Here is a 27,227-nt window from a genome sequence, read left to right as displayed (position 1 = left end):
TTGTTGTTGCTCTAATCGTATGATCACCTTCAAGGCTGCGTGTAGATACCGAGGCGCACACAAAGCAACCATAACAAGAAAGCACCGAGTGATCTGCCGAAGCAAGGCAAGGGCTCTACTGCAAACAAAGAGACACATGAAATAGAAATCTCTGAGCGGGGGTGGGAACAGAGATTGCCTGTGCACGTGTGGCCAGGTACACGTGTAACCAGTCTTTCCAGAACATCAGGTTGGTCATAACAACAAACGGTGGTATCACTCACTACATCTTTATTAGTGATTCGTAACTCACACTCATCTTTTCTAGCCAGTAGGAGTTTTAATTAAAATAAATAAATAAAAGGAAAAAAGGTCCATGCATTTAAGTAGTCAAATTTGGTTAGATTCTGATCAGATTGTTTTACAGTGCTTGTTAGATTTGTAATAAAACATTTCATAGCAGTTGAAGATTTTAATCTTAAGAACACATAAAACCAGTATTTCCAGACAAATTTGCGTAATAAAGATTTTAAAGAATTATAGCCTAATAAACTGTTTGCTCCCCCCCCCCCCCCCCAGCTCTAATTTAATGTAGATTAAAACCTGCATTGTCTATTAAGGAGATGCAACAATTAAACCTTTCTGCATAGGTAACTTTTGTAACCAAACTACATTATGATAGCAGTACATAGCTTTGCACTGAACTCTACAGTTGATACATTCGCACATTTTTAATTGACACTTTTTAGCCCAATACCATGTACAACCAGTTATAAATGTCATTCTTTCTGACCTTTTGTTAAATGTATGCAGTCCAACTTCTAATTCCTAAATTAGGTTTTTATTAATGACGTTTCAGGTTACTTAATACCTTTACCTTACAAATAACTGCCATAGACATTTAACTCTGTTGGCACTAAGGACACATTGTGCTAGCAGGAGACAGCAGAGTTCCCAAGCACATTTACACGTTTCTGACGCTGAGGTAAGCAGCCAGCAGCTGGGAGTCTGGTGCTGCCTTATTTAGCCTTACTGGAGTTAATGAGTGACAGATGGAAAAGAGAAAACATGCGTGCCCCCAGGTTACTAGATAAGGTCAACGTAAAGGGTCTTATTAAAGAAGTCCTACAAGAATATGAAGTAATGCAGGCATAAGTTACATGCCGAGAGTCAGGCCAGTTTTCCGTCCTCACAGGAGCTCCAAGCTGGCAGAGCAAGGACTCTCAGAAAAACAAGTATCAGGAAGACGGTTCAAATTGTTACGGCATCTGACTACCTGCTTCATTTATCTGACAGACACTATCTCCGGTGGCAGGAAAAATGTGTCTGGATGTATAGCAACATTTGAACTCCTGCAGTTAAGCTTGATGGATGGCCTAAGTACTATTGGAAGGTACCTGCCTACCAGTCTGGCCCAAAATGGAGGTTTTTCAAAACGAAGCACACAGTCCACATCCTGTTGTCAAAGTCAGGTCAGTGCAACTGCCAGCATCCCTACTAAAGGGGCACAAATCTCTTGGCGTAAGCAATAAACCACATTCCATTACACATGTTAATTAACTGTATGAAGTTCAACAAGGCCAAGTGCCGGGTCCTGCACCTGGGGCACAACATCCCCAAGCAGAGCTACAGGCTGGGAGGCGAGTGGTTAGAAAGCTGCCTGGCCGAGAAGGACCTGGGAGTACTGGTTGACAGTCGGCTGAATATGAGCCAGCAGTGTGCTCAGGTGGCCAAGAAGGCCAACAGCATCCTGACCTGCATAAGAAGCAGTGTGGCCAGCAGGGCTAGGGAAGTGATTGTCCCCCTGTACTCGGCTCTGGTGAGGCCGCACCTCGAGTACTGCGTTCAGTTTTGGGCCCCTCGCTACAGGAAGGACATGGACGTGCTCGAGCGAGTCCAGAGAAGGGCGACCAAGCTGGTGAGGGGTCTGGAGAACAAGTCTTACGAGGAGCGGCTGAGGGAGCTGGGCTTGTTCAGCCTGGAGAAGAGGAGGCTCAGGGGCGACCTTATCGCTCTCTACAGTTACCTTAAAGGAGGCTGTAAAGAGGTGGGGGTTGGTCTGTTCTCCTACGTGCCTGGTGACAGGACGAGGGGGAATGGGCGAAAGTTGCAACAGGGGAGTTTTAGGCTGGATGTTAGGAAGTACTTCTTTACCGAAAGGGTTATTAAGCATTGGAACGGGCTGCCCAGGGAGGTGGTGGAGTCACCATCCCTGGAGGTCTTTAAAAGACATTTAGATGTAGAGCTTAGCGATATGGTTTAGTGGAGTACTTAGTGTTAGGTTGGAGGTCGGACTCGATGATCTTGATGTCTCTTCCAACCTAGAAATCTGTGATACTGTGATACTGTGATAAGCGCAAAATGCCGCCTTCTCCTCCTCCTTTCCTTGCACACCATTCTGTTCTTATCGCAGTGGTGAATGCTGTTAGTATGCAGGTTTGTGGGTACAGTTTGAACTGACAGCACTAGAAGAAATGGTCACAACACTAGCAGCCTCTGTACTGACTACACAGCAAGTTTTTCAGGAAATTCTCATGCAGGACCTGCCTGCCTGCCTGCAGATTTAATTCTTGGAAGGAAGACAGAAATTCCCTAAGTAACTGAAAGAATAAGGGTTTCTAAAAAGACATAATAGTTTGCTGAATAAGTTTCTCACAAATGGAGTAAAAAAATAAATTAAACGACTTAGAACTGAACACAGAAATGACATGAGGATAATTCAGTAGCATCAAAACTTAGATTTTATCCCAGTTCTACTTGGGGAAGCTTGAAAAGGATATACAAGAAAAGATGAACAGATGAACAAAGTTTGCACCAGTGATTGAGATGTGTTAGAGAAACGCAAGATGGAGTTCTCAAGCTAGCAATAACAGAGCTGCTGCTGGTGCCTTCCAGGTGGTGGTGGTGGGTTACAGGTGGAATAAATCTAACACCCATCAGGCCTTTGGGAAGAGAAGAATCAATATAAGGTTATCCTACACAGTACTGTATCTCATGCCCCAAAGGACTACAGCCATGCACGCCTCTTTCGCAGCTTCTCACACTACTACATGTCACTACAGCCTGTGAAGAGTGTTCAAAGAACTCAATTTAGCTCTCCAACAAGTTCCCCTATCTCATCCAGGCAAACTAAATTTAGACCTATCCCTGATTTATCCTGCAATTTTATTACAGCAACGTGGAGAGAATACCTTACCTCAGACAAGGTTGATATAATCCAGTATGAAATGCAAGGGGAAGTGGAGGGGATTCAATAAAAAGCAACCTAAACCACAGCTTTCTTGTAGTAATTCCTCCCTTCTGTCTGAGAAGCAAGTAAATATGCAGTCAGGTGAAACCTGCTATGATTTTAGAGATTTGTAAAGGAACCATTACACTGGTGTACATGGAACATAAGTGACCATGCACCAGAAGAAGTGGCCAAGCAAGAGTTACGAGAACAGCGTATATGCAGCAAGTCAAGGGAACAGGAACAGTCACAAAACCAAGAACAAACACAGGTAGAAGCAAAGAACTGGCAGAGCTGCCTGGAGTGCCGACAGTTTTGAGGCTATACCATAGACAAGAAATATATCACAAATACAAAGCAACAGTGTTACACCTCATCCTGGCTCTAAGCTTCTTCCTCAAAAGAACATAAGGGCTGGAGGGATCATACAGTGTTGGCACTAATGAAGAATCAAAGAGATGAGATGAAGACACGACAGCCTCTCCATGTTACCACTAGTAACCCCAGTCTCTGTGAGAGAACGAAATCAGTTTTGTTTAGAACAGAGAGCACCTTCCCTTTCTGTATTGTGTGCTCTTACAGTGAGTTTTGCTGCTTTTATTATGGCACTATTGTAGGGAGAAAAAGGTTTAATTAAATTATATAAGCAATATCAGTACAATCCACAGAAGTTACTCAAGCTCCAGTAAGTCTGGAGGTAAGAACTATGAAATTTTTCACAAAGAAGAGCGCTAACCTTTCAGGAAGAAACCGCAGTGTCTCTCAATTAAAAAAAAAAGTGATGAGGGCAGGGAAACTGTCTCAATCCAAGAGAGAAGGCATTTAGATTAAATTCCAGTTTGCACAAGTGTACAAGATAAACCTTTATACAATTACACAAGCATGCACACTGCAAGCTCAAGAGAAACCATACGTGACCGCTGTCGTTCTTAACAGAAGCCAAGTAGGTTGCAACAGCTATATATTTAATGTGCTGGTGTGATAAAACAGATCGTCCAAGCTGAAGCATCATTAGCACGACATACAGCTCGCAAGGTAAGCTAGCTACAAATTTAAACAGTATTTAGATGACCAGTTGCATAGTAATTGATAGCCAGCAGTAGTCACAAATACTCCTTCCAGAGTTCTGACCTAAGTCAAAAGAGTTAAGTCAAACTATCCAAAAGCCTGAAATCAAGAAAAAAATATCGTGCTGATGGTTTTTCTAATCTTATCTTACTCTGCGGTGTATGTACACTTTATGTATGCACAAAACCAGCATTAAGAGCAAAGTAAGTTTAGTCCCTGACACAGAAGGCTTCGTTCACGAACACAGTTGAAGTCAAGACATGATGAGCTGCTATATACACTCACAGCACAGAACAGCCTTACCTGCAGTCCACAGTAAGGCAAATGAATTCCAGTGTGCGATTTGGAAGAGAATGGTTCTTGAACTTCTATGATATAGGAGCACTGCTTTTTTAATTCAAGTCTGCTGTGGTAGACACATGACTGGAAGCACACAGGTCAGCAGCATAGGTCACAAAATGCTCGATGTTCTCTCTCTTCAACCTCTCTTACAGAGCACAGTAAACAAATGCTCAAACTCAGTATCTACTTGACAAGTTTTGCCAATAGCAGCTTGGAGGATTGCTCCTTGTTCTACTGGAAAAGGCTCCCTTCAGGCCTGGGTGTGGTCTAGGCATATGCTGTGTTTGACAAGAAGGGAATGATGTAACTCTCACAGCAGAGCTGGTACAACACAAAATTGCCACTGCCATACAAGCTCTATTTGTTATGCCCAAGAGTTAGGTGTGAGTATACTCACTGAAGGATTCTGTACCTGTATTAGTGGCTGAACGTTTCAGGACTTTGAAGTCCAGTCAGAATGCTGCCCTAGAGAAGCTGAATGCAAAAAAAAATTTTTTACAGTACTTCTAACTCTCTCTTCCCTATTGAGATCAACATATTTTTTAAACCTATCCCTGTCAGAGGTAGGACTGCAGTTCTCCTCTCGGTCCTTCAGCCTGCACTCAGGATGATCTGTGATTACACAGATAATGAAAAACCTGCTATAACTAGTATAGAGAAAACGTTCATGAAATAATACTGTCATTTAGGTCTTAGTAAAAATTTAATTTTCACTCACCAACAACCACAAACACAGTAGGATATTGCCATGAACACTGTAAGGTACTGAGGGAATAGCAACTGCTGTCCCTTTAAGGCCAACATATTTCCAAGTTGGCTGATGGTACAAGTAAATTGAGTTATCAGAGCAGCAAGAAGATGGTTACTATTCCTCTACAACTTTAACTCTTCTGCTAATATACTTGCCATATACATTAAAAAAACAGAACGCTGAAAGAGGTTCACAACTGGGAAAATGACAATGGCTCACCAGGTATCCCTGAGATCCACTGCACAACAGCGGTGGGCACGCGGTTAGGCTGCGCATCAACAGCATCTACTGGCTTGTTTCTTTCCATTGAAGAAGTCTGGTTGCCCAGCAGCCACTTTGCAACACAGTTATGCTGGAAGTCAGGCAACAGAGCTGAGCACAGTATCTGCACTATGAAATGTTCAACAGCCACAGGTTGACAGGAGGGCTGGTATAGTCAGGAGGGCTGGTATAGTTTTCCCAGCTGGATCTCCCTCCATCATTTATTGCAATCTTGAGGCTGTGAAGAAAACAGTATTTATATGCGCTCTCATAACTTTTCCTGGAAGACTAGAATGTGTAAAAGAAACAACTTCACATTCAATCTATGCATCATATTGTTTTCAATATAGTAGATGTGTCCTTTGAAAGTCTTAAGGCACGTCAAATGAGAGCACAAGCAAACTCACTTGTTACTACACTGGCATATTAAAAGAACCCCGCCCTTCTCTTACAATGATACAGTTTTTCCAGCATGTTATACATCAGGCATGTACACTTAAGCTCCGGGTGAAAAGGCTGTATTTGCAGTTTTTCTCATTTTGCATCTGTGCAGGATAGCACGTGATTCAGCATAAAGGCTTTGCAAAATCAGGCTGTGTAAATCTGTAGCCAGCACGCATCTTTTGATGGAATTACTACCTCAAAGCACGGGTCGAAGTAATGAAACAGCAAACCAGAGAAGGCAACCTTGCTGTTTTGTTTAAAAAAATTTATTTAAAAAATGTTAATAAAACCTCAGTTTCAGTTATGAAAATTACATTCACATTTTACATATAAAACATTAAAAAAATAACCATCCAGTGACTATTACAGCGTTACTCAATGGTTGGGACTTGGGTCATATGATCACTCATTTTCATCCACCATCCACAGCAATCAAAAAATCAATTTTTTTGGTAATCCTGAAAAGTGTAAATCACATTGTTACCAAAGTAAAGGGTTCAGCCCCCACCTCAAGTTTTTAATGCTCATTTAATACTATTCTTCACATTCATTTACTCTGAGCTAGTTAACGCTGTCTGCACCAGCGCAATACTGCTATTTCAGTAAATCTATGGAGGAGTGCCAGAATCAAAGCCAACTTGCATCAGTAGCTGTACTCCATAAGAGTCCCAAATTCCATAATTGAGTGTTAATTGCATTTGGGATACATGTATTTCTCTTTGTTGTTATAAAAAGTTAGCCACTTAATTCTATTTCTAAACCTATGAAAGACAAGCTATTCTAAGACTTAACCCTGCCCGAGTGCATATACTCTTAATGATCTTTTTTATATACAGTCCCGACCCAGAAAAAGAGCTGTCTGCAGGAGGTAGCGGCCCTTTATGTCTGACTCATTCTCTAACCATGTTTTTGTTAGTATCAGCTGTAGAGACACAGGGAACAGCACTTTTCTGATTCTATTCTAACTCTTCTCCTCTCCTTTATTCATGTGCTATTTATTTATAACATGGGTAGAATACACCATTGCTGCTTTCTGGGATGATGGATATGAAGTTTGCTATGGGAGGGTCCAATTGTTTTTGCCTGCCCTGTAAGCAGAAGTGTCCTCTAAAATACACTGGCATTGAATCATTCCCATGAACTTTAAGGGAATACCCAAACAGCAGAAGTTTTTAACCTTAGATATGAATGGACTTTTTTTTTTTTTTCCAAGCCAGAGTAGAATAGTTCTGAGATTAGGTAGATTTCCTACACTGTGTTGACTTAGGGAAGAGTTTATTGCTGTTATCTTCTACATTCTGTTTTGCGAGTTTACAGCTCTGTAGAAATGCAGATTTGTAGGACTGGAAATCAGTGTTCTGGGAAAGAAGTGCTGTATTTGACTAAGTGTTTTCCAGGGTGGAGAAGATGGACAATGATGTTATCATAACATCATTGTCTCCACATACCTCACAGATGAGAAGAAGTAAGTGGTAACAATAGCTAGCAATGATGTATGCTTAATACTTTGTCATTCATTTAGTTAGTGAGTTTTCCCCTGACAATACAGGTTGTTTTTTTTTTTCCCTGAAGGGTCCAGCTGCTGCACATTTAAGTTCGGTGAACACTCCCCAAGGCTACAGCGTTTTGTTCTTGTGGAACAGCAGCACTTCATGGGGATGTTATAATTTCTCTCTCCCAGGAGCCAGCCTCTGGTGCCAAGATTTTATAAGAGGGCACCCACTAGTAACTGCTTCAGCCTACTCCTTTAAATTCTAGAGTGCTGCCTCAACAGGGCTGAGGGAGAGATGCTGTGCAAGATGGAAGCACAGCTTAGCTTGAGAATTTCAAAGGATGAAATTTATTTTTCTTTGAAATGACTTCTGCACATTTTCATTCTCAACAGCAGTAAAAAATGCCATATTTCCACTTTTACTTATAAATAGACTGTAGGATTATTGCTCTTCCAAACTAAAAGCATATTCACATTTTAACTTGATGTTCGTGCCATGTAAGGACACCAAATGAAATCCAGGCTAGCATGCTTGCTAGCTCTAATTGTCACTCTCCTTTAACGTCAGTTGGGACTAGAAGATATACCTTTGGTACGCTTGGGTTCTACCAGCCTAGCTAAGGCAGCAACAGAACATAAATTTTCTGATGCGCTTCAACCAGCACTTGGAGGAAACAATATACTTTTTAAACTGATACTCAAATGTCTCAGAAGTAATGCTGACTTCCTAAATGCCTTAGTTATATCCAATCTCAAAACTTACGGCATTTAACACTGATTTCACCTTGTTGAAGATAAGACTTTTGTAAAGACATTAAGCCAATTAGTGTTCTAGTTCTGATACAGCTCTGGGAACCCCGTTCATTGATAAATGAAATACCTTAAAGTCTCAGAGCTCAGGGAAGCATTTCTTCCTCTTTCCTGTCGTTTAGTTAACTGGCGTATTTTGGGTCATGGACTTGAAAACACTAAATCACAGATCCTCACATAGTGTCGCAGGAGGAGATAAAAAGCTTAAATTAAGCAATTAATTACATATGGGAACTTGACAAGTTGACCCATGGTATTGAGGTCACCAGACAGCGTGCAAATCGTTAAAAGATTAAAGATTCTAATGAATTAATGCATTTTACTTTTAAATTGACAAAGACTATCAAACAATGAGTTGAAGTGCCTAAAAAGTAAGCTAAACTCCAATAATTTATCTGTCTGAACTCAAGAGGAAATGTACTTTCATGGAAGCATCTGCATTCCAAAAATACATCACTTTTGTATCAAAGAGCCTCGTACTGACAAGAACAAAAAGCTGACAATAACCTGACAGCTGCTATCTAGCAAATTCCGGCTGCCAAGGCAACAAACTCCCAGCTTAAGAACTAATGTTTGCCTCTGCTAGAAGGTCTGCCTAGTTTAGTGTCAGATACAAGTCTTGAATCCTCAGAGCTTTACTACTATGAAGGTAAGAAGTATGTGTTACTGTTTGGGGGAAAACCGGACATTCCATATAGAAGTTAGTATTAGGAAATAGGTTTGCCTTTTAAAAGGATCACTACGATATGCTTAGAACTTCCTTATGGAGTGATCAGAACACTTAACTTGCTTAGTCCAAGGGAGACAGCAGAAATCTCTTCTAAAATCCGATCTACATTCTCTCATCTGTCACTTGAAAGAATGAAATACCATGTTTCTCTCTTGCTCCCCCCAGCCCCCACATTTTCTCTTTTTTTTTAAAGTGACTTCCACCTCAGTAAGGTGTCTCAGAAATAAAGGGCCTAATAGTAGTCTCTAACTTACTATGTAGTGCCACACTCCATTATGGAGATTAATGGTTTAAAGATTTCTTCTAACAAATGGATTTCAAAAAAAAAAAAAAAGAGCTTTTACTTTTTGTACTAATTCTGCTAGAACACAGAACTAAGCTATTCTCACCCTAAAGTGTTTATCCTAAAACATAAGTTGTCAGAGGGCTTCAGATGGTGCTGGTACCCACTTATCCATTCAGAGAGTTTTTGTTCTGAAACACTGGAAGTATCACTTCCTCTCTGAGCTTGTAGTTCCTATTTTAAAACAGGTGAAACATTAAGATGTTACCTTGATCTATTCCTTCCGTTCTTTTCCTTTTTAAATTTAAAAGTGAATTTTGTTGTTCCTTTACAACTTCTGCAGGACAGTTGGGTCTGGGTAGTTGATTTCCTGGAGTGGGTCCCGGTCGATTAGTAAAATACGTCTGTTTCAATGCCTTAATAGTAATGGAAGAAAAATAACCCAATAATTAGTATATAGCATCAGAACTCCACAGATAGAGAAACTATAACGAAATAAATCACTTGTAATTGCAAAAACTGCAAAAAAATTGCAAAAAATTCAAAAACTACTTTGGCACCTTTGTACTGGAAGGTGTTATTGGTACAAATCAAGGTTTGGTGTTCTCAATGATTACTGTGGTGCTTTGATTTTATTAGACAAGAAATAATTGTGAACTGTTATTTTTAACTTGTGCTCAGACATCTAAACATCCAAACTCTAGACTACACTGCAGGAAATTTTGTATGAACAAGAAGTTTCTATCTCCAAACAGCTTACATTCTGAAAACCGGATGAGACATGAGGATAAAGAAGAAAGTGGAGAAAAAGAAGGATTAAAATAACATGATCAGATTTAGGGTCTGAACACCTGTTTTGCTAGCTTTTAAGATAAGTCTTCCCCCACATTTTCTTTAACTGTGTTGCTTCTACAATGTAAACTGCAAGAAAAATGTAGTTTGAACAAGAAAAGAACAACTAAACAGGGGTAGTTCCATGTAGCAATATTACATACCCTATTTTAAATTTTTGGAGTTCCACAGCTTCCATAAACTGTGGTATATGGTCTTACCTAAGCTGTCTCTTAGGTAAACATTGTTCTTGCTTATGCCAGTAACATAGTATTCAGATCAGGATGCTGGTTAGAATCACCAGATTTCCAAATAAAAAGAGTCAAAAAAGTTTAAATGAAATTGAAGAGACTGGATGAATTAAGGATGAAAACCTTTTAAGAGCATGGAATGAGACATACTACACCAAGATTTAAGTTACAAACTTTAGGTAACTGAATTTAGAATGTCAAATATAATGATTGTCTGTAGACCACGACTCATACACCTTTATCGGCATTCACTTTATAATTGGGCATGGATATTATTAGTGAGAATTATTCATGCCTTTCAGAGTTCTCTGTATAAAACACTGGAAAAATATTTCTAGCATTTCAAAGACAGAGCTATATGACATTTCATTTCAAACCTGGCTTACTAGCTTCAAAGCACATTTATCTGATATTAACAGTAGGTTAATGAACATTAGGACATAATGCAAGCGTACAATACCTGAGTAGCTGTAACTCTAGCACATGGATTAAAAGCAAATAAGCCTTGCAGAAGACTGAGCAAATCATCACCAGCTGCACTGAAGATATGCTGAAGCGGCATTCCAGGGAAAGTCTTAAATGTGACATAATCTGGAAGACTTGTCATCTCCTATAAAGACAAGAATTGGATGTATATTTTCAACTTTGAAATAATTCAGCTTTTCACATAAATGGACCTTCATAACTTCTGTCTTCACAGCAGAAGCTAACTATTTTTCAAGACACTCCTAATACTTGGTCACTGAAATAAAAAAAAGTAGGAATAGTTGATCATAAAAAAAAGACTAGTATCTAAGTAATTGGTACAGTTGTTTCACACTTTCTGTTTCCAAGCAATCTGTTCTACCCTTGCTTCACTAGTGACCAGTACAAAAGGAAAAATTGCTAACAATGAAAGGAAACATGAAGGAACTTTAGAGTGAGTGCAGACAAATGAAGTAAAACTAGCTTTGGCTTTTCTCTTGCAAATTCACATGGTAGAAAAGACAAGATTCATTAAAGAACCAATGTGCATTTTCTCCAATTTAGTAAAAGGCTGTCCTCAGAGTTTGCTGTTCATCACAAATGTTTTAAGCTACTTTTGAAATACAAAATTGTTAAAGTTTTACTTGTGGAACGGAGGGAGGGAAGAAGAAATATACCAAGCAGTTAAACAACAGATGAATGGCATACTTTTATCTCCCTTAGGTATAAAAATCAATCCCATTTTATTCAAATTCTATCATAAAAAACTGTTATAGACAGTTATCCAAACATCAATAAGTAATTTAAATCTCTGAACACCACACTTTAAGTTTATCCAAGTAAAATAGAACACTAACACTGAAGTGAAAAATGTGTGTAATCAGTCTCAGTTCTAAAGGTTTCAATTCTCAGAATGTGTGGGTTTGCAAATTAATTTGGGAATATATCATCTCTGTTGTGCCATTAAATCTCCTGTTCTGCTTTTCCCACCTGTATCAACTCTTCTCCCATGAATGCTGAAATGTCACTGCAAAAACCTTTGTACATTTCCTTTAGAATCTTAGCATGATGTAATTGCGTGGGACAAGTACTGCTTCACATTTCTCCATATGGCGATAGCTCCATTTGGTGATTGTGCACCATTTACAAAAAGGAAAACCAGCACAGAGAGGGAAAAGAGACAGAACATGATTACTAGTTAACAAGTACAGAGGATGCTTCCACAACGTAATAGAACAGGACAGCCTGATCAGGGAATTTAGAAGTCCCCAAGCCCTCTGGAAGAAACCATCACTGGAGAAACTATGTCCTCTTTTATATTAGCCTGCCTTAAAACCATGGCTATGTGGGTCATTGTGCATTGTGACGATATGTTTGGCTCAGTATTAGTGAATGACTGTATTAACTGTCATCTTGATCTGAATAATTGTACTACTGATTTGTATCTATTACTGTACTGTTACTCTCAGACAAATTGTTTATCCCTAAAGTTGTTGGTCTGGTGTCTGTCACCACATCCTAAACTTTTAAGTTGATTGGGTCACCTCTGGCCACAGTAGTGGGATATGGTACACAGCATCATGACCTGCCCTGGCACCGTAGTGGTTGCCTTAATTGAGTTTTTTGGAGCCTTGCCCTACCCGTAGACATCAGATTGCCTGATTGAGGGAACCGCCTATTCTCTTTCCCTAGCTGCTTTGATTAGAGAAATTCAAAACAACAAACATATGCCTATCCTTCGCTCATTGTTTCAGAAATACTTAGCATCATCTGAATAGAGACAATGCCTTTCGTCTCCCTACAAAAATAATTAGGTCAAACCCGGTGGAGTACTCAGGCTGCAGTAGAAGATTACTCTTCCATTGCTGCATGTGCTTAAAGTGTGCAGTCTAACATGGAGACATGAGTGCATCGCATAGTCCCCCTAGTGGGGGTATGTGCCCAGGAAAAGCTTGACCAGCAGCTTGAAGCTGCATAGAAAAGGGACTTTCTGAAACAAGAATACATAGAAATTTACATATTGAGTAAGACGAATGGTACAGAAGTAATTCTTAAAGCCCAAACCAAACTTAAGAATCCCAACATTTTTGGAAACCCAACATGATGCTAATGGAGGTATCACAAACATCTCTACATGCTCTTCCACAAACATGGTACTTGCTTTATGTGGCTAGATATATCACAAATACATTACTGTGGATTACTTAACCTGATTTGGAAATAAATTATGTGATGTGTGGAGGGGGATACCATACAGATACAGAGGGAGGGGAGATACCATACAGATTTCAGAATCAGATACCCAGACCCTCACTTTATGATCTAGAATCTGACTACAGGTTCCAGCAGAAAATATAAATTATATTTCTGGGTGTAAGTAGCTTAGAGTGAAAGAGAAGTGCCCACAGGACCCCTGGCTATTTCACGGCCAATCCCACAGATTTGGATTGAGCACAGCTAGGCTGGTTATCATTCATGCTTTAGATGCAACCTGCATGGCAGATAAGGACGTACAGGGAAGCTGTCCCACTGAGACCCATTGGTACCCACTAGTTAAAAAGGGTCCACTCAGAGGATGGATACTGATTTGTATTTATTACTGCACAGTTACTCTGAGATAAACTGTTTATTGTTAAACTGTCAGTATGGTTTCCCTTACTGTCTCCCAAACCTGTAACTTGGCCAGCCTAGCTTAAGCTCCAACTAATTGCCTTCAAAAGCAAGAACAATTTAAGTCTCTCAGGTTAAAGCAGATTAATTTAATCAAGCATCTCAAAAACATTAACCAACTGTCATTAATTTCACACCAATAGCCATGGGAAACTGTGGACCAAAAAAAGAAACCAAGAATTTCCATTAATGTTGCTTGATGCTAACAACATTGCTATATCAATTAAAAGTTCGCCAAGAGGAAAAAAAAACAAAAAAAAAACAAAACAAACAAACCTCGGCTGCTTGTCCTCTTTCTTTCCAAATAAGGCAGCACCTTCCTTAAAACCTACTCAACTAACTGGTATATTATTTAATTTAATTTCAAAAGCTAAAACAAAGTAAAAGTATATGTAAAAAAGTGAAACAAGGAAAACTAATGCCAGCGTGTTAAACAAAAAGACTCACAGGCCACTGTTCTTCTGTCGGAGTGCCCAGTGTTTCAAATATCCTTGTCAGCTGGTCAAGATCAGAGTCTCCTGGCAAGAAAGGCACCTGGGAAGAATAAAACAGAATTACACAAAAGAATTTCTCATTGAATTAGCTTCTGAACTTCAATTCTAGAAAGCAACTTTGAGTGCCTCCTCATAATTGTACATTCACAGCAAAACATCTTTGTCTACTAGCTGCCCACGGCAAACTAGACCAAACATTTGAGGCTTTCTAATGATGTTCAAATAGATTTTGAAGGCTTCTTGCAATCCAGGCTTAGTATCACTGACTCAACAGCATAGAACTAAACACAAAATTAGACTACCACCCCATTAATATAAAATCTTTCTTTTCCTGTGTTCTTTTCCTTTTATTTCACATCTGAGCTGAAAGCTTAGTCTCTTGTTCAGTGATCTTGCCAGGATCTACTGTCTCAAGTTAGGCTTTGTATAGATTCAAAACAAAGTGAATTGTAACTGGACAACTAAAATAACAATTAGACTAACAGAATTAAGATGACATCGAGGGCAGATGGTGACTCATACCCACTAGGACAGAAACAGCCTACCCAGTGTCACGTATCGATTAAATTAGGCAAAAGCCAGAAAAATTAGATATTTGTCCAGCTGGAATTGTAGTTTGTGCAGCAGGCACACAATGAAAGAGAAAAAGGACTTCATGAACTAAGGCAGAATTAGGAAGAACTAGAGGCAATATTTAAATAATTAGGACAGAAAGAGCATAACGAATATCCCTGCTAGGAAGTGCATTCAGTTTTGGTGTCAAAGTCCATGGAACATAAAATGCTTTCGCAACGTTCCCTGAAGTGCATTGTCCCTCAATCTAGTTTACCCAAGAAGAAAGACAGACACATTTAAAACTATAATGGTGATAAAACACCTAACCATAAACACATTTTCTGCTTTGTGAGAAATCAAATTACTCAATAGAATTCAACAATATATTTGCTTTCTGACTTTCCATAAGCTTACTCAACTTTACAGAATCTAATCCATGTTTATGTACACATTACTAGAGCTGTTTAGACAACAGCCACTATAAATTTCAGTTTTTCAACCAGCAACTAAATTGTATCAGCACACCTGTTTGTATGATAAATCAAACAAGGTAAAAGACATTCCAGGATGTTTTCAGACAGACCGGTTCCCCAATCTGGTTCATGACATGGGCACCCAAACATTTAAAAAAAAACAGCAGAAGCCACTTAATTGTGAAAGGTTAAGTTATAGTGCAGAGTATTTCATCCTTTCAGCTGTATCTGTACCCTTGCCCACCACTTCCCACCTCATATTTTCAAGTCCTCTTGAAAGAGCTATGTAATAGATGGCTTAATTCCATAAAACATACTTAAGGATCATTATATCTGTACACCTTACTCAGGAGTGATACATTAGAATGCTGTCAGTCAGAATTTCTTCAGACTACTTCACTCCAATTTGTTAAGCCACCACAGCTGAGAATAACATCTGTACATCTCCTCATTACAAATAAACCCATAGTTAGTGTACTGGTGCTAATTATTCCCAGTTACGGGGGAACAATTTGTAAGGAATAGAGCGCGTGTGTATCCGTGCTGCCAGATTTCTAGAAAGATCACAAATGAAAACTGATGGAAGGTTGTATGAAAGGTAACATTCAGAGGACTGGAAGAGTTAACTGCTCTACTCACCTTCCCCAAGGCAGGACTGTGATGGTTTGCTGCAATTTTTTGCTTAGCTGTTCTTAAAGATTGCCAATGATTGTGACAGTTATGGAATCTCAGTCTGAAAACTTCACCCTCCTTACAGTTAGCAAGCTTTTGGAAGAAGGGAGGGGAAAAAAGCTTAATTTCCTAGAAAGTAGCCTAACTTCCTTTTCCTGCTACTGTTACAGCAGAGAGGAAGCCTGCACCTAAAATCTGTAGCATAATACACTGAAGAGCAAATACAAATGCTTACATTTGAAAACTTACCCTGAGGAGCAGTTCAGCTAAAATACAACCAACAGCCCACATATCAACACTGACACCATACATTCTAGCACCAAACAATAATTCCGGGGCTCGGTACCACCTGAAAAGAAAAAAAATTGTTTTAGGAAAAAAAAATCACCTGATTCTTCTGATGTCAAGTGCTGTATGCAGCAGTAATGCAAGAACTGCAAAGAGGATTCTGCTCCTGACTGTGTATTTTTCAAACACTGAAGAACTGCAAAGTCTTTTGTTTAAAAAAAAAAAAACAAGTGTTCCTCACCACATGGACATGTATAACCATAGATCACCTACAGCTCAGCTGGTTTGGTTGACAAGCAACAGAACTGTAGATGTGCAAAGGAAAAAAGTAGGCAGGTTTGCAAGTTACGAACCATAGTTTTCTTTAAATTTGATATTCAAGAAGTGACACAGAGAATTCTTTCCAGCTTTTAGAAACACCTGTAGCAACAGACCTAAGAATAGAGATTAGTTCTGTACAAAATAAACCCTGGCAGTAGCTATTTAAAGCTGCAATGAAGATCTGGTACATACTGCACTTGAAACTACTGTATCAATTCCGCCTCTTCAGTGAATGAAGGTGTTAAAAAGGAACAATTTTGCCTGAATAGTTTTAGCATTGCAGCAGACAAAAGGAAATTTTTCATATTTTGCAATCCTCCACTCTTTAAGAGTACATGTCTTAATTAAGCATGTCATAAATGACATTGGTAAACCCTTTGTCTCATGCTTTTGTATCATAAATAATGTGCCTAACTACAAAAAAGACTCTAGATCCCAAGATTAGCAGCAAGTAACAATTGTCTTTCTCTGAAAACTAAGCTTATAGGTAAATGAGTATGATTTTCATGTGCTTCAAAAGAATGTCATACCATAGAACAATTGTCAGCGATACAAATTCCAGAAGTTCTTAGAGACTTTGCCAAACAATGCTGTTTTGTGTTTTCTGTTTTAAGACTTTTGCCACTACAGCTATATAATGAGGTAGATACCAAACTCTAAACACGTTGATTTGACATTGTGTATTCCAGGAGGCAATACAAAACAGCTACACAATCAGTATCTAAGAAACAAAACAGAGTATGTCTTACCTTGTTACTACTTGGTGTGTATAAACTCTATTTGGGCTTCCAAAAGATTTTGCCAAGCCAAAGTCAGCCAATTTTAAAACCCCGTTTTCATCTAATAACAGATTATTCGGCTTAAGATCCTGTCAGTTTAGAAAGCAAAGAATTAATCCTGTCAGTTTTGATAAGAACAAATATATATTGAACCTCCCAGCAGGCGTGCAGAAACAGCATTCTAAAACTCAGTCTTTTGATTCTATTACAAGTTTACATAGCAATGAAAAACAAACAAAACAAAATCAAGTATTCCCTCATACATGAAAATCAAAACGAGCCAAACACTCCTATTTGAATATTACAATATTTAATCTCCAGAGCATAAAAAGATGATCAGTTTTGCAGGAATATTAGTTTTACTGCATTGTTGGCAAATTAATAATAAAGACCTAGCCAATTTTTCAGACAACTGTAGAAATCAATGAATCTGGTACAGTTTAATACAGTAATGGTGTTGTGGCTTGGCCCCAGCCAGAAGCCAGGCAGCCCACACACCTATGACCACTGATATCCTTAGTGGGACAGGGGAGAGAAAAGGAAGAGTAAAAAGCAAGCAAACTCATGGATCGATATAAAGGAAGTTTTACAGATGCAGGAAAGGGTAGTGGTGGGGAGGAAAGCAAGGGACGCAAAGGAAATCACTCATCTCCTCCCACTAGCAGGCCAATGCCCCGGCAGTCTCTAAGCAGCGGCCACCTTGGAAGCCGATATCCTCCTTCTTCCCCTGCCTGAGTTTTTATTGCTGAGCACGATGTTATATTACATAGAACTCCCCTCTGGCCACCTTGGGCCAGCTGTCCCTGCTGTGTCTGCTCCCAGTTTCTGGCCTAGCCCCAGCCAGTGTACTGGACTAGGGGCAGAGTGGCAGAAACAGAGAAAGCCTCGACAATGTGCAAGCACTGCTTACCAAGAGCAGAAAAACCAGTGTGTTATCATCTTGGCCACAAATCCAAAATAGAACAGGTTGCTATGAAGAATATTAACTTCATCCCAGGCAGACCAAGTTCACAGTTCTAATTAAAGTCACATGTTACTTGAGATACTTTTATATATGCGTCTACCTGATAGCCATGTGTAACTCTTAGCATTTCTGGTGTTGCAATTGCCACTCCATAACAGCTACCATGAAGTCTTACAGACTAAAAACCTATGAATTTCAAAACCATCTACATTCTTAGACTCAACCTCTATCAAATGTGACTTTCATTACAGGCATAAAAGTTGTCAATTTAGCGCATGCTTACCCTGTGTAGAATCCAGTGCTGATGTAAATATTCTAATCCTTGAAGTGTCATCAGCATGTATGCTTTGATGTGAGCCTGAGTCAACACAATACTACTATCCTTTATAATAACCTGTAAAGTGTTAAATTGATAGTAAAGCTTATCATGCAAAGTTATCCTTCTCCAGTTCTTTTGCAAAACAGTTATTTCTATCCTATAAGACAAAGTTTGAATTGGCTGCCATGTATCCGCTACTGTTCTCATCCTTTCTCCGGAAAAAGGTGTCTCTTCTGATTTAGAGACCAGAAGTTTAAACAGGGAACCCAGACAGCCTATACGAACTTTGCATAACCAGCAAATAAGAAAATTAGGGGGAAACTCAAGTTTACCATTTTAGCTCCATTCCAGGTTGGTACCCTATCTTACAAGTCAAAGCTGTGCAAATAAAAATGTTAAATGTGCTAATCAGCTTGAACAAATTATATTCCTACTTGTTGCTTCTTTGTCTGTGCAACTTAAGCATCTAACTTTGGTAAATGCATTGTTTTCCTTTTCCCTTCTCAGGAAGACAAGGTACTATAGCCCCTATAACGTATTTTAACAAACCTACTCGACATTCAATGTTCTTTAACAGTTTAAGCATGACATTCACATACAGTTTTAATACTTTCTACATTACTCCCCTCAAATTGCTTATTAATATTACTTTGCAGTTCACAAGCAGCCTTTCCCAAGCTTTGTTTGAGATTTACAAAATAGCTAAAACTATACAAAGAATTTCAAATGTGCATCACACTCCCAGACACAACTGGCTGCAGACCCAAATGTTGGCCTCTGAGTGATACCACAATGCAAATAACTGCTCTGCATACCACAGCACTACCTATTACTGAGCATTTCATTCCTTGTACACTGTATCTTCTTCATTTCTAAATACTACATAGTTACTAAGTAAACAGAATGAATCCTCTACAAAGTGTACTCGTTACTGTAACTTCTATTAGCAAAAAAAACTTCTGTCTCACATTCCTCTGGGTTTCAGCAAGGCTGTCAATGTTTTAACATTTTAGATGCTAGCTCCAGTGTTTAATGGCATATGTGTAATGGGTTAGCTTAACAAATACATTAACTTCTGTCCAGACTATGGACAGATACTTAGGTCTGACATGACTGCTACCTGCAACAGTCTTCCAAAACCAGTAATCTGCATCAAAATATGATACAAAGACTTCAAAGACAAACTAATTTAAGATCTTGGAGAATGAAACACCCGCGAGATTCAGACTCACAAGTACGCAGCACTGTTATGTTTAAAAAGAAGGGTGCAAAAGTGTGACTTTTAGCATCAGATCATCACTTGGTATACTTCGCTTACTTGGTATACCATGCTTACTTGTACACGTTTTGTGCTATCGTGCTCAACAATTGCATTCTGAAAGCCTGGCCTGTGACCAGAGGTTTCATGCTCTGACTGAAGACCCAGGAAACTAACATAGTAAACATAGTTTGTTTCTTGAAGATTATTCTGACAAAAAGTATTTAGAAGTAAAGGCATTTTGAGAACAGACAAGAACTGTCCAACTGTTCAAGCTTTTTAGAGGCATAATCTTAATCAAGTTATGTAATGAAATGTCATCTTTCTAGAAATCAGTAAATATAAAGCTGTTAAGTACTTTTTCCAAAAGCATTTGAAGATACTGAAATAATCTTACCTCTAGATCTGTTTCCATAAAATCAAACACCAAACTAATATTGGATTTGTGGCCAAATGCATCTAGAAGCTGTAAAACAAAATATATTATGATGAATTATACTCTCCTACTTCCAGTTTTCTGAAATTCTACAGTATTTTAGTCTGCCTGTGGATTTTCAGGTTGCTGTCGGGGCTGGGGCAGACAAGCACAGAGCAACTATTGCAAAGACCCGATAATCAGAGAGCAGTATAGCTCAGACACCCGTTTTTTCTCAGCTCTGATTTTCTTTAACATAACCCTTAAGAATTGCATTGCTTCAGTTCTTCAACACATAATACAAAACTTCTTACTCAGTTTAGTTTTTTAACTCAGTTGCCAAAGAAGTTTCCGTTAAGCGTGGTAACATTTTACACAACTGCTTCTCCTTTCTGAAGTTAGAAATTTTAAAAATAGGGTTAACTTCACCATGTTGACTACAACAGATACCCTAACACACACCTCTCCTCATGCTTAGCTGTTCTACAAAACTCCTGCCCTCTTCTTGAATGAATTCAGGAATGATCACAGATTTGTCAACTTCCTTTTAGAACTGCTTCGACAACACCTGTGGTAACAAACTTGAGAGATTCACCATGTGCTGTGTAACTTAATATAGTTCTCCCTCCCAACCCCTGAAACATAATTTAAACACATCTCCTATTTCTAGTATTGTTTTTTTTCCCCCTATCAGTTCTGCACGCACTTTACCTACTACCTCAGTTTTGTAGACTTCCCAACATCCATGAGGAATCCCAACTTTTTCATAAAGGAGGCGCTCCATCCCTTGGCCATTTCAGTTGTCCTTCTCTACATATTCTCTATTCTTGATAGCTACAGCAACTGCTTTGAAAGTAGAATCATAGAATATCCCAAGTTGGAAGGGACCCATAAGGATCATCAAGTCCAACTCCTGGCACCGCACAGGTCTGCCCAAAAGTTTAGACCATGTGACTAAGTGCACAGTCCAAACACTTCTTAAATTCAGACAGGCTTGGTGCAGTGACTACTTCCCTGGGGAGCCTGTTCCAGTGTGCGACCACCCTCTCGGTGAAGAACCTCTTCCTGATGTCCAGCCTAAACTTCCCCTGCCTCAGCTTAACACCGTTGCTGCAGGTCCTATCACTGGTGATTACGGAGAACAGGTCACCTGCCCCTCCACTGCCCCTTGTGAGGAAGTTGTAGACTGCGATGAGGTCCCCCCTCAGCCTCCTCTTCTCCAGGCTGAACAGGCCCAGTGCCCTCAGCCGCTCCTCATGTGTCTTCCCCTCTAGGCCCTTCACCATCTTCGTCGCCCTCCTCTGGACACTCTCCAACAGTTTCATGTCCTTTTTGTACTGTGGTGCCCAGAACTGCACACCGTACTCGAGGTGAGGCCGCACCAGCGCGGAGTAGAGTGGGACAATCCCTTCCCTCGACCAACTAGCAATGCCGTGCTTGACGCATCCCAGGGTAAGGTTGGCCCTCCTGGCTGCCAGGGCACACTGCTGGCTCATATTCAACTTGCTGTCAACCACAACCCCCAGATCCCTCTCTGCGGGGCTGCTCTCCAGCGTCTCATTGCCCAGTCTGTACGTATAGCCGGGGTTGCCCTGTCCCAGGTGCAGGACCCGGCACTCGCTTTTGTTAAACTTCATGTGGTTGGTGATCGCCCAGCTCTCCAATCTGTGCAGATCTCTCTGCAAGGCCTTTCCACCCTCATCTGAGTCCACAACTCCTCCAAGTTTGGTGTTGTCGGCAGATTTACTCAAAACACCTTCCAGTCCTACATCCAAATCATTTATAAAAACATTGAAGAGGACTGGCCCTAAAACGGAGCCTTGAGGCACCCTACTAGTGACCATCCGCCTTTCAGATGTGGCCCCATTTACCACAACCCTTTGAGCCCTGCCCGTCAGCCAATTGCTCACCCATCGTATGATGCTTTTGTTTAGCTGTATGCTGGACATTTTGTCCAGTAGGATCCTATGGGAAACCGTGTCACCAGCTTTGCTGAAGTCCAAAAAGATCACATCAGCTGGTCTCCCTTGATCAATTAGATGGGTGATCTTATCATAAAAGGAAATCAAGTTTGTTAGGCAGGACCTACCCCTCATGAACCCATGTTGGCTGGGACCAATGACTGCATTGTCCCCAGCATGCGCTTCAATAACTTCAAGAATCATCTTCTCCATAATTTTACTAGGCACTGACGTGAGACTGACACGCCTGTAATTGGTAGGGTTTTCTTTCTTAACCTTCTTGAAAATTGGCACAACATTTGCCAGCTTCCAGTCCAATGGGACCTCTCCAGATTCCCAAGATCACCGAAAAACAATTGAGAGAGGTCCCGCGATGACATCAGTCAGCTCTTTAAGCACCTTGGGATGAATCCCATCCGATGGACTTGTACGGATCCAGGTGGAGCAGCAAATCCCGCACACGTTCAGGGTCGGTTGGGAGTTTGTCATTCCCACCATCATGGTCCTCCAGCTCAGGGCACCCTGGGTCCCAAAGCCCATCATCAGTGTTGAAGACAGAGGCGAAGAAGGCGTTAATGTCTCTGCTTTGCCTATGTCATTGTTTGTGAGCAGACCCTCCCCATCTAGTAGCGGACCTGTGTTTTCTTTGGTTCTCCTTTCTCTGTTCACATACCTAAAAAAACCTTTTCTATTGTCTCCCAAAGACATGGCCAGCTTCAACTCTAGTTGGGCTTTGGCCACACAAATTTTCTCCCTACAAACATGAACAGCATCCCTGTACTCCTTCCTCATTGCCTGACCCTCCTTCCAGCAGCCGTATACTTTCTTTTTTCACCTAAGCTCCAGTAGAAGATCCCTGGTCAGCCAGGCCAGCCTTCTGCCCAGCCTGCCTGCCTTCCGATATTTTGGAATCGTCTGATCTTGTGCTTTTAGGAGGTAGTGCTTAAAGATTGACCAGCACTGATGGACACCAATGCCATCAAAAGCAGTTTCCCAGGGGACCTTGCTGACTAGTTCCCTCAGCAGCCTGAAGTCTGCTTTCCCCATATCCAGGGCTAAAGTTTTGGTGACAGTTTTCCTTCTGTCACCATAAAATTCTAAACTCAATCACTTCATGGCCACTATGACCGAGACGGCCGCCAATTGCCACATCTCCCACAAGACCCTCTCTGTTCTCCAGCAACAGATCTAGGAGGGCACCTTGCCTAGTTGGCTCTCTTAGCACCTGCACCAAGAAGTTATCATCTAGGCGCTTTATGAACCTCCTGGACTTGCTCGCGTCAGCTGTGTGGTGATCCCAGTTGGCGTCTGGCACGTTGAAATCCCCCATTAGGACAAGGGGAGTTGATCTCAAGGCATCTCTTAGTTCTGCAAAGAATAATTCATCCGCAGTGCCGTCCTGGCCAGGTGGTCTGTAACAGACTCCCACAACGACATCCCCTTTGTTTGTTCATCCCTTAATCCTTACCCGGAGGCTCTCAACTTCACCATCGCCAACCTGAAGTTCCACACAGTCCAGCCCATGCTTCACATACATCGCCACCCCACCACCTGGCCTACCCTGCCTGTCCCTCCTGAAAAACCTGTAACCACCTATTGCAACACACCAGCCACAGGACTCATCCCACCAGGTTTTGCTTATGCCGATGATGTCATAGCTGTGGGACTGGGCCAAGACTTCTAGCTCACCCATTTTATTCCTCATACTGCGTGTGTTTGTGTAGAAGCACTTCAAATGTGCCTCCCTACATGCAGCACCTTGTGTAGCCGACCGAAGGGCCTCACTAGCACACAGTCCCTCTGATTCTAGCGCACCATCCCTTAGCTCATCACCGACGTGCCTGGTTTTATCCCTTTCCTCCGTCAACTCCAGTTTGAAGCCCTATCTATCAGCCCTGCCAACTCCTGAGCAAAAATCCTCACCCCTCTCTGAGAGAGGCGCATCCCATCTGGTGCCAGCAGGCCCGGTGTCACGTAGACCTTCCCGTGATCAAAAAACCTGAAATTCTGCTGGTTGCACCAGTCCTGAAGCCACGTGTTAATGTGATGAGTCTGCTTGTCAGCATTGATCCCCCCTATTGTCAGGATCCTCCCTATTGTCAGGACGGAGGCAAACACAACCTGTGCCCCTGATCCTTTAAGTAGTCGCCCCAAAGCCGTAAAGTCCCTTTTGATCATTCTCAGACTTCTCGTTGCTACCTCGTCATTACCAGCCTGAAAGACCAGTAGTGGGTAGTAGTCAGTGGGCCGTACCAGGTGCTTGACTTTCTTAGCGAAGTCTCTCACCCAAGCCCCAGGGAGGCAAAAGACTTCCCTGTCGGTTAGGTCCGGTCAGCATATTGGGCCCTCTGTCCCTTTCAAAAGGGAGTCCCCCATGACAATAACCCTTCTTTCTTTTTAGCAGTTGATGTAGCAATGCGGGCGGTAGGTTGCCTTGCCTTAGGCACCCTCTCCAACTGGGACGGGCTTTCGTCTACTTCGCTGTTCTGACTGTCGTGTTCTAGACCCTCATACCTGTTACATAAGGGTAGATGGGAAGGTGAGGTGGGCAGGGACAGGGCTCGCCTACCACCCCGAACACGAACCTGCCTCCATTCCCCCCCTTGGCCTAGGTCTCCTCCTGCTGCCTGGCAGGATGAGGGAACTTTTGTCTTCTGCGTAGCAGGAGACATTTGTGCTGTGGCAGGCTCGTGAGTCTGTCTCAGAGAGGGTAGAGTACACCTCCACCAGTCAATTTCCCTCTCTGACTCCCTGATGCTCCTGAGCCTGCTCACCTCCTCCCAAAGCTCCGCTACCTGGCTGAGCAGCTCTTCAACCTGGGCACACCTGCCCAGTGAGGGGCATACCCCTCGCTGCTGCTGTCAGATACCGGCAGAAGACTCGGGCACACCCTGCAGCCCAAGACCTGGATGGCTGCGTGTTTCCCCGAGCCCTCCGTCTGAGTAGCCACATCGGTGACTGCGGCTGGAGAGGCCGCAAGAGATGCGGAGGCCATGGTTTTCTGCCTGGTTGATACCACGGCCAGGTTCCTCGCAGGCAGGTTACAAGTACCGAAGGGAAAGACCGCTGCAAAAGAGCGGCGAGGCCCCCCCCCCCCCCCCCGCTCGCCCTGCCTGCGCGCCCCGCCGCGCCCCGCCCTGCTCGCCGCGCTCCCCAGGGGCTGCCTGAGGGGCGCTGCTGGCTCCGCCTACGCCTCCTCAGCCTCCCTCGCGAGGGCGGCCGGCTCCCGGCGGCTCCCTCGAGTGGCCTCGATGCCGAAAAAATGCCCTGCCCGACTCCATCCCCCCCTCCGCTGCACAACGCGCCTGCCCCGCAGCCGATCGCCTCGGTAAGTGGCCGAGTAATTTCACAGTCCAGAGGAGTACTGTATCTCCAGCCTGAAATGTTAAATAAACTATCCGGAAAATTAATATCAGCTCTAATACTTATGGCAAAGCTTCAGATGATCTACGTTAACTAATTTTGAAGTATCTTCAGCTCCATCTAAGTATCTGTAGCTGAGAGTCAATATAAATAAAACTGAAAAGATACAGGCATTATTCCTGCCAACAAAAGTTTTAAATATCAGCACTAAAACCTAGTAAGCCCCGTGAGTCCCACTGTACCACTGCTCACTAAGCTTGCTTTTGGCTGTCACTGGTTTCACCTGAAGCTACCAAATTCAGATAAATTCAATATTGCATTCGTATGCATATCTATCACGGAGATAGAAAGTCAGGTGATTAAAGTCTCCACAAGTCTTCCCACCTTTAATTTCCACAAAACCCAGAAGGTGTTTCGTGGAAACAGTAACAGGAGTTCAAAATAAAAGACTTTGTTATTGAAATAAGTGTTTTGCCATAACAACTGTTCGACTGCTCATTTTAGGTGACAAACAGCTACAACAAAATTAAGTAGCCTTTCCATGACCCAAATAATTCTGAATTTGTTTGAAACAGTACCAATAGTATTTGGGGACCAATTCTAGAAGTAGCATTCATTTTACTTACACCAATAATATTTGTATGGCTTAGCTCCTGTAACAACTTTATCTCCCTGAGGGCTGTCCTGTTGATTCCTACATTGACAAAAAAAAAAGATGAGAGAACAAAATTAAAAACTTTATTTTAAGCTTCAAAGAAACCTCTCACTCTGTTACTCACTGATGATTTACTATTACAATCTACTTCCTCACCACTCATCTGCTTGTTAAATGCCAAGTCCATTGCTATAGATACGTTGATTGCTGAAGCCTAAATAAAGGTGGATGTATACTTTTTTTCATAGCAAATATATCATGACAATCAGAAGATTTAGATCATCATGTTCTTGAACAAGCCTAGAAAAAAAAAATCATCTTTTTCAGATTATACCAAGCTTTGGTTTTGTTTTAAAATAAGTTACTTCTTGCAAATATTAGTTCTTCAATGTGTCATTTCCAGAGGGAGGCACAATGACAAACCTCATGAATCTCTTCTTTCTGAATCACAGAATCAAAGTAGCATTATTTAGAAAGGCAGGAAGTGCACACTTTTCTATACTTGTATCGTGACAATAACAGTAGAGTGGCCAAAGCCTGCTCACCTGAATGTAAACCTTATAGAGAAATTTTATACAGAAATCCTGGGGTGTGCACTTTGGCAGTCACACAAGCTGCACCACATCAGACCCTGATTCCTGGGTCTTCCTTCAAATAATGCTGGTATGTATGGCTCACACAACTGGCTGGCAAGCACACATTCCTGTAGCATGTTGTGGAAGAAGAGTTTCAGCTGCACATGAGCTGAAGAAGAATGTTCTCCCAAAACTTGTGATCTCATTCAACATATAATATTCTAGCAAAGCGATGGATTAGCCTACGCTCCTGCTTTGCCTGCTTTAATTCCAATTTTAGACAGGCATCTGAAAGCAGATTTTACCTGCTGAAACCTGCTGTAGCACAACTCTTGGATTCAGAGAAAAGTATTCCAGGATGTTACCTGGTAGCACCAGGAAACCAGACATGATTACTATTTTTTTGAACTATAGGTTTAGGCCAAAGGTAATGACTGTCCTTGAAGGACATTAGCCCAGTGAAGACCAGGTGAATCATGACTCTGTGGCAGTCTGCACAACTGGCAGACTCTGGAATGTCTGAAAATTC

At 41.4% G+C, this 27,227-nt stretch overlaps 1 protein-coding gene across 5 annotated transcripts in view; it reads right to left on the bottom strand.

Annotated features, from left to right (window-relative positions):
* Window positions 1-253: 253 nt before the first annotated feature.
* The window catches only part of CDK7 (cyclin dependent kinase 7), a 29,408-nt gene continuing 2,434 nt past the window's right edge, over window positions 254-27,227 (bottom strand). For 2 of the 5 annotated variants that reach the window (XM_080573135.1, XM_080573138.1), the window contains 9 exons: window positions 26,095-26,162; window positions 20,127-20,195; window positions 18,436-18,546; window positions 17,159-17,277; window positions 16,050-16,149; window positions 14,054-14,140; window positions 10,932-11,081; window positions 9,658-9,805; window positions 6,323-6,532 (listed from right to left, as the gene is read on the bottom strand). In XM_080573135.1, the coding sequence (XP_080429261.1) occupies window positions 6,507-6,532; window positions 9,658-9,805; window positions 10,932-11,081; window positions 14,054-14,140; window positions 16,050-16,149; window positions 17,159-17,277; window positions 18,436-18,546; window positions 20,127-20,195; window positions 26,095-26,162 (878 nt within the window). In that variant the 3' untranslated portion in view covers window positions 6,323-6,506. Of the gene's footprint in view, window positions 4,897-5,305; window positions 5,869-6,322; window positions 6,533-9,657; window positions 9,806-10,931; window positions 11,082-14,053; window positions 14,141-16,049; window positions 16,150-17,158; window positions 17,278-18,435; window positions 18,547-20,126; window positions 20,196-26,094; window positions 26,163-27,227 lie in introns of those variants that run through there. The other 3 variants (XR_013943218.1, XM_080573136.1, XM_080573137.1) reach the window with 3 other exon arrangements.

Source organism: Anser brachyrhynchus (assembly GCF_964034855.1).
Source record: "Anser brachyrhynchus genome assembly, chromosome: Z".
In the NCBI taxonomy this organism is placed as follows: domain Eukaryota; kingdom Metazoa; phylum Chordata; class Aves; order Anseriformes; family Anatidae; genus Anser; species Anser brachyrhynchus.
The sequence above is the reverse complement of the archived record's forward strand: the minus strand, read 5'-3'. Positions and strand labels throughout refer to the sequence as shown.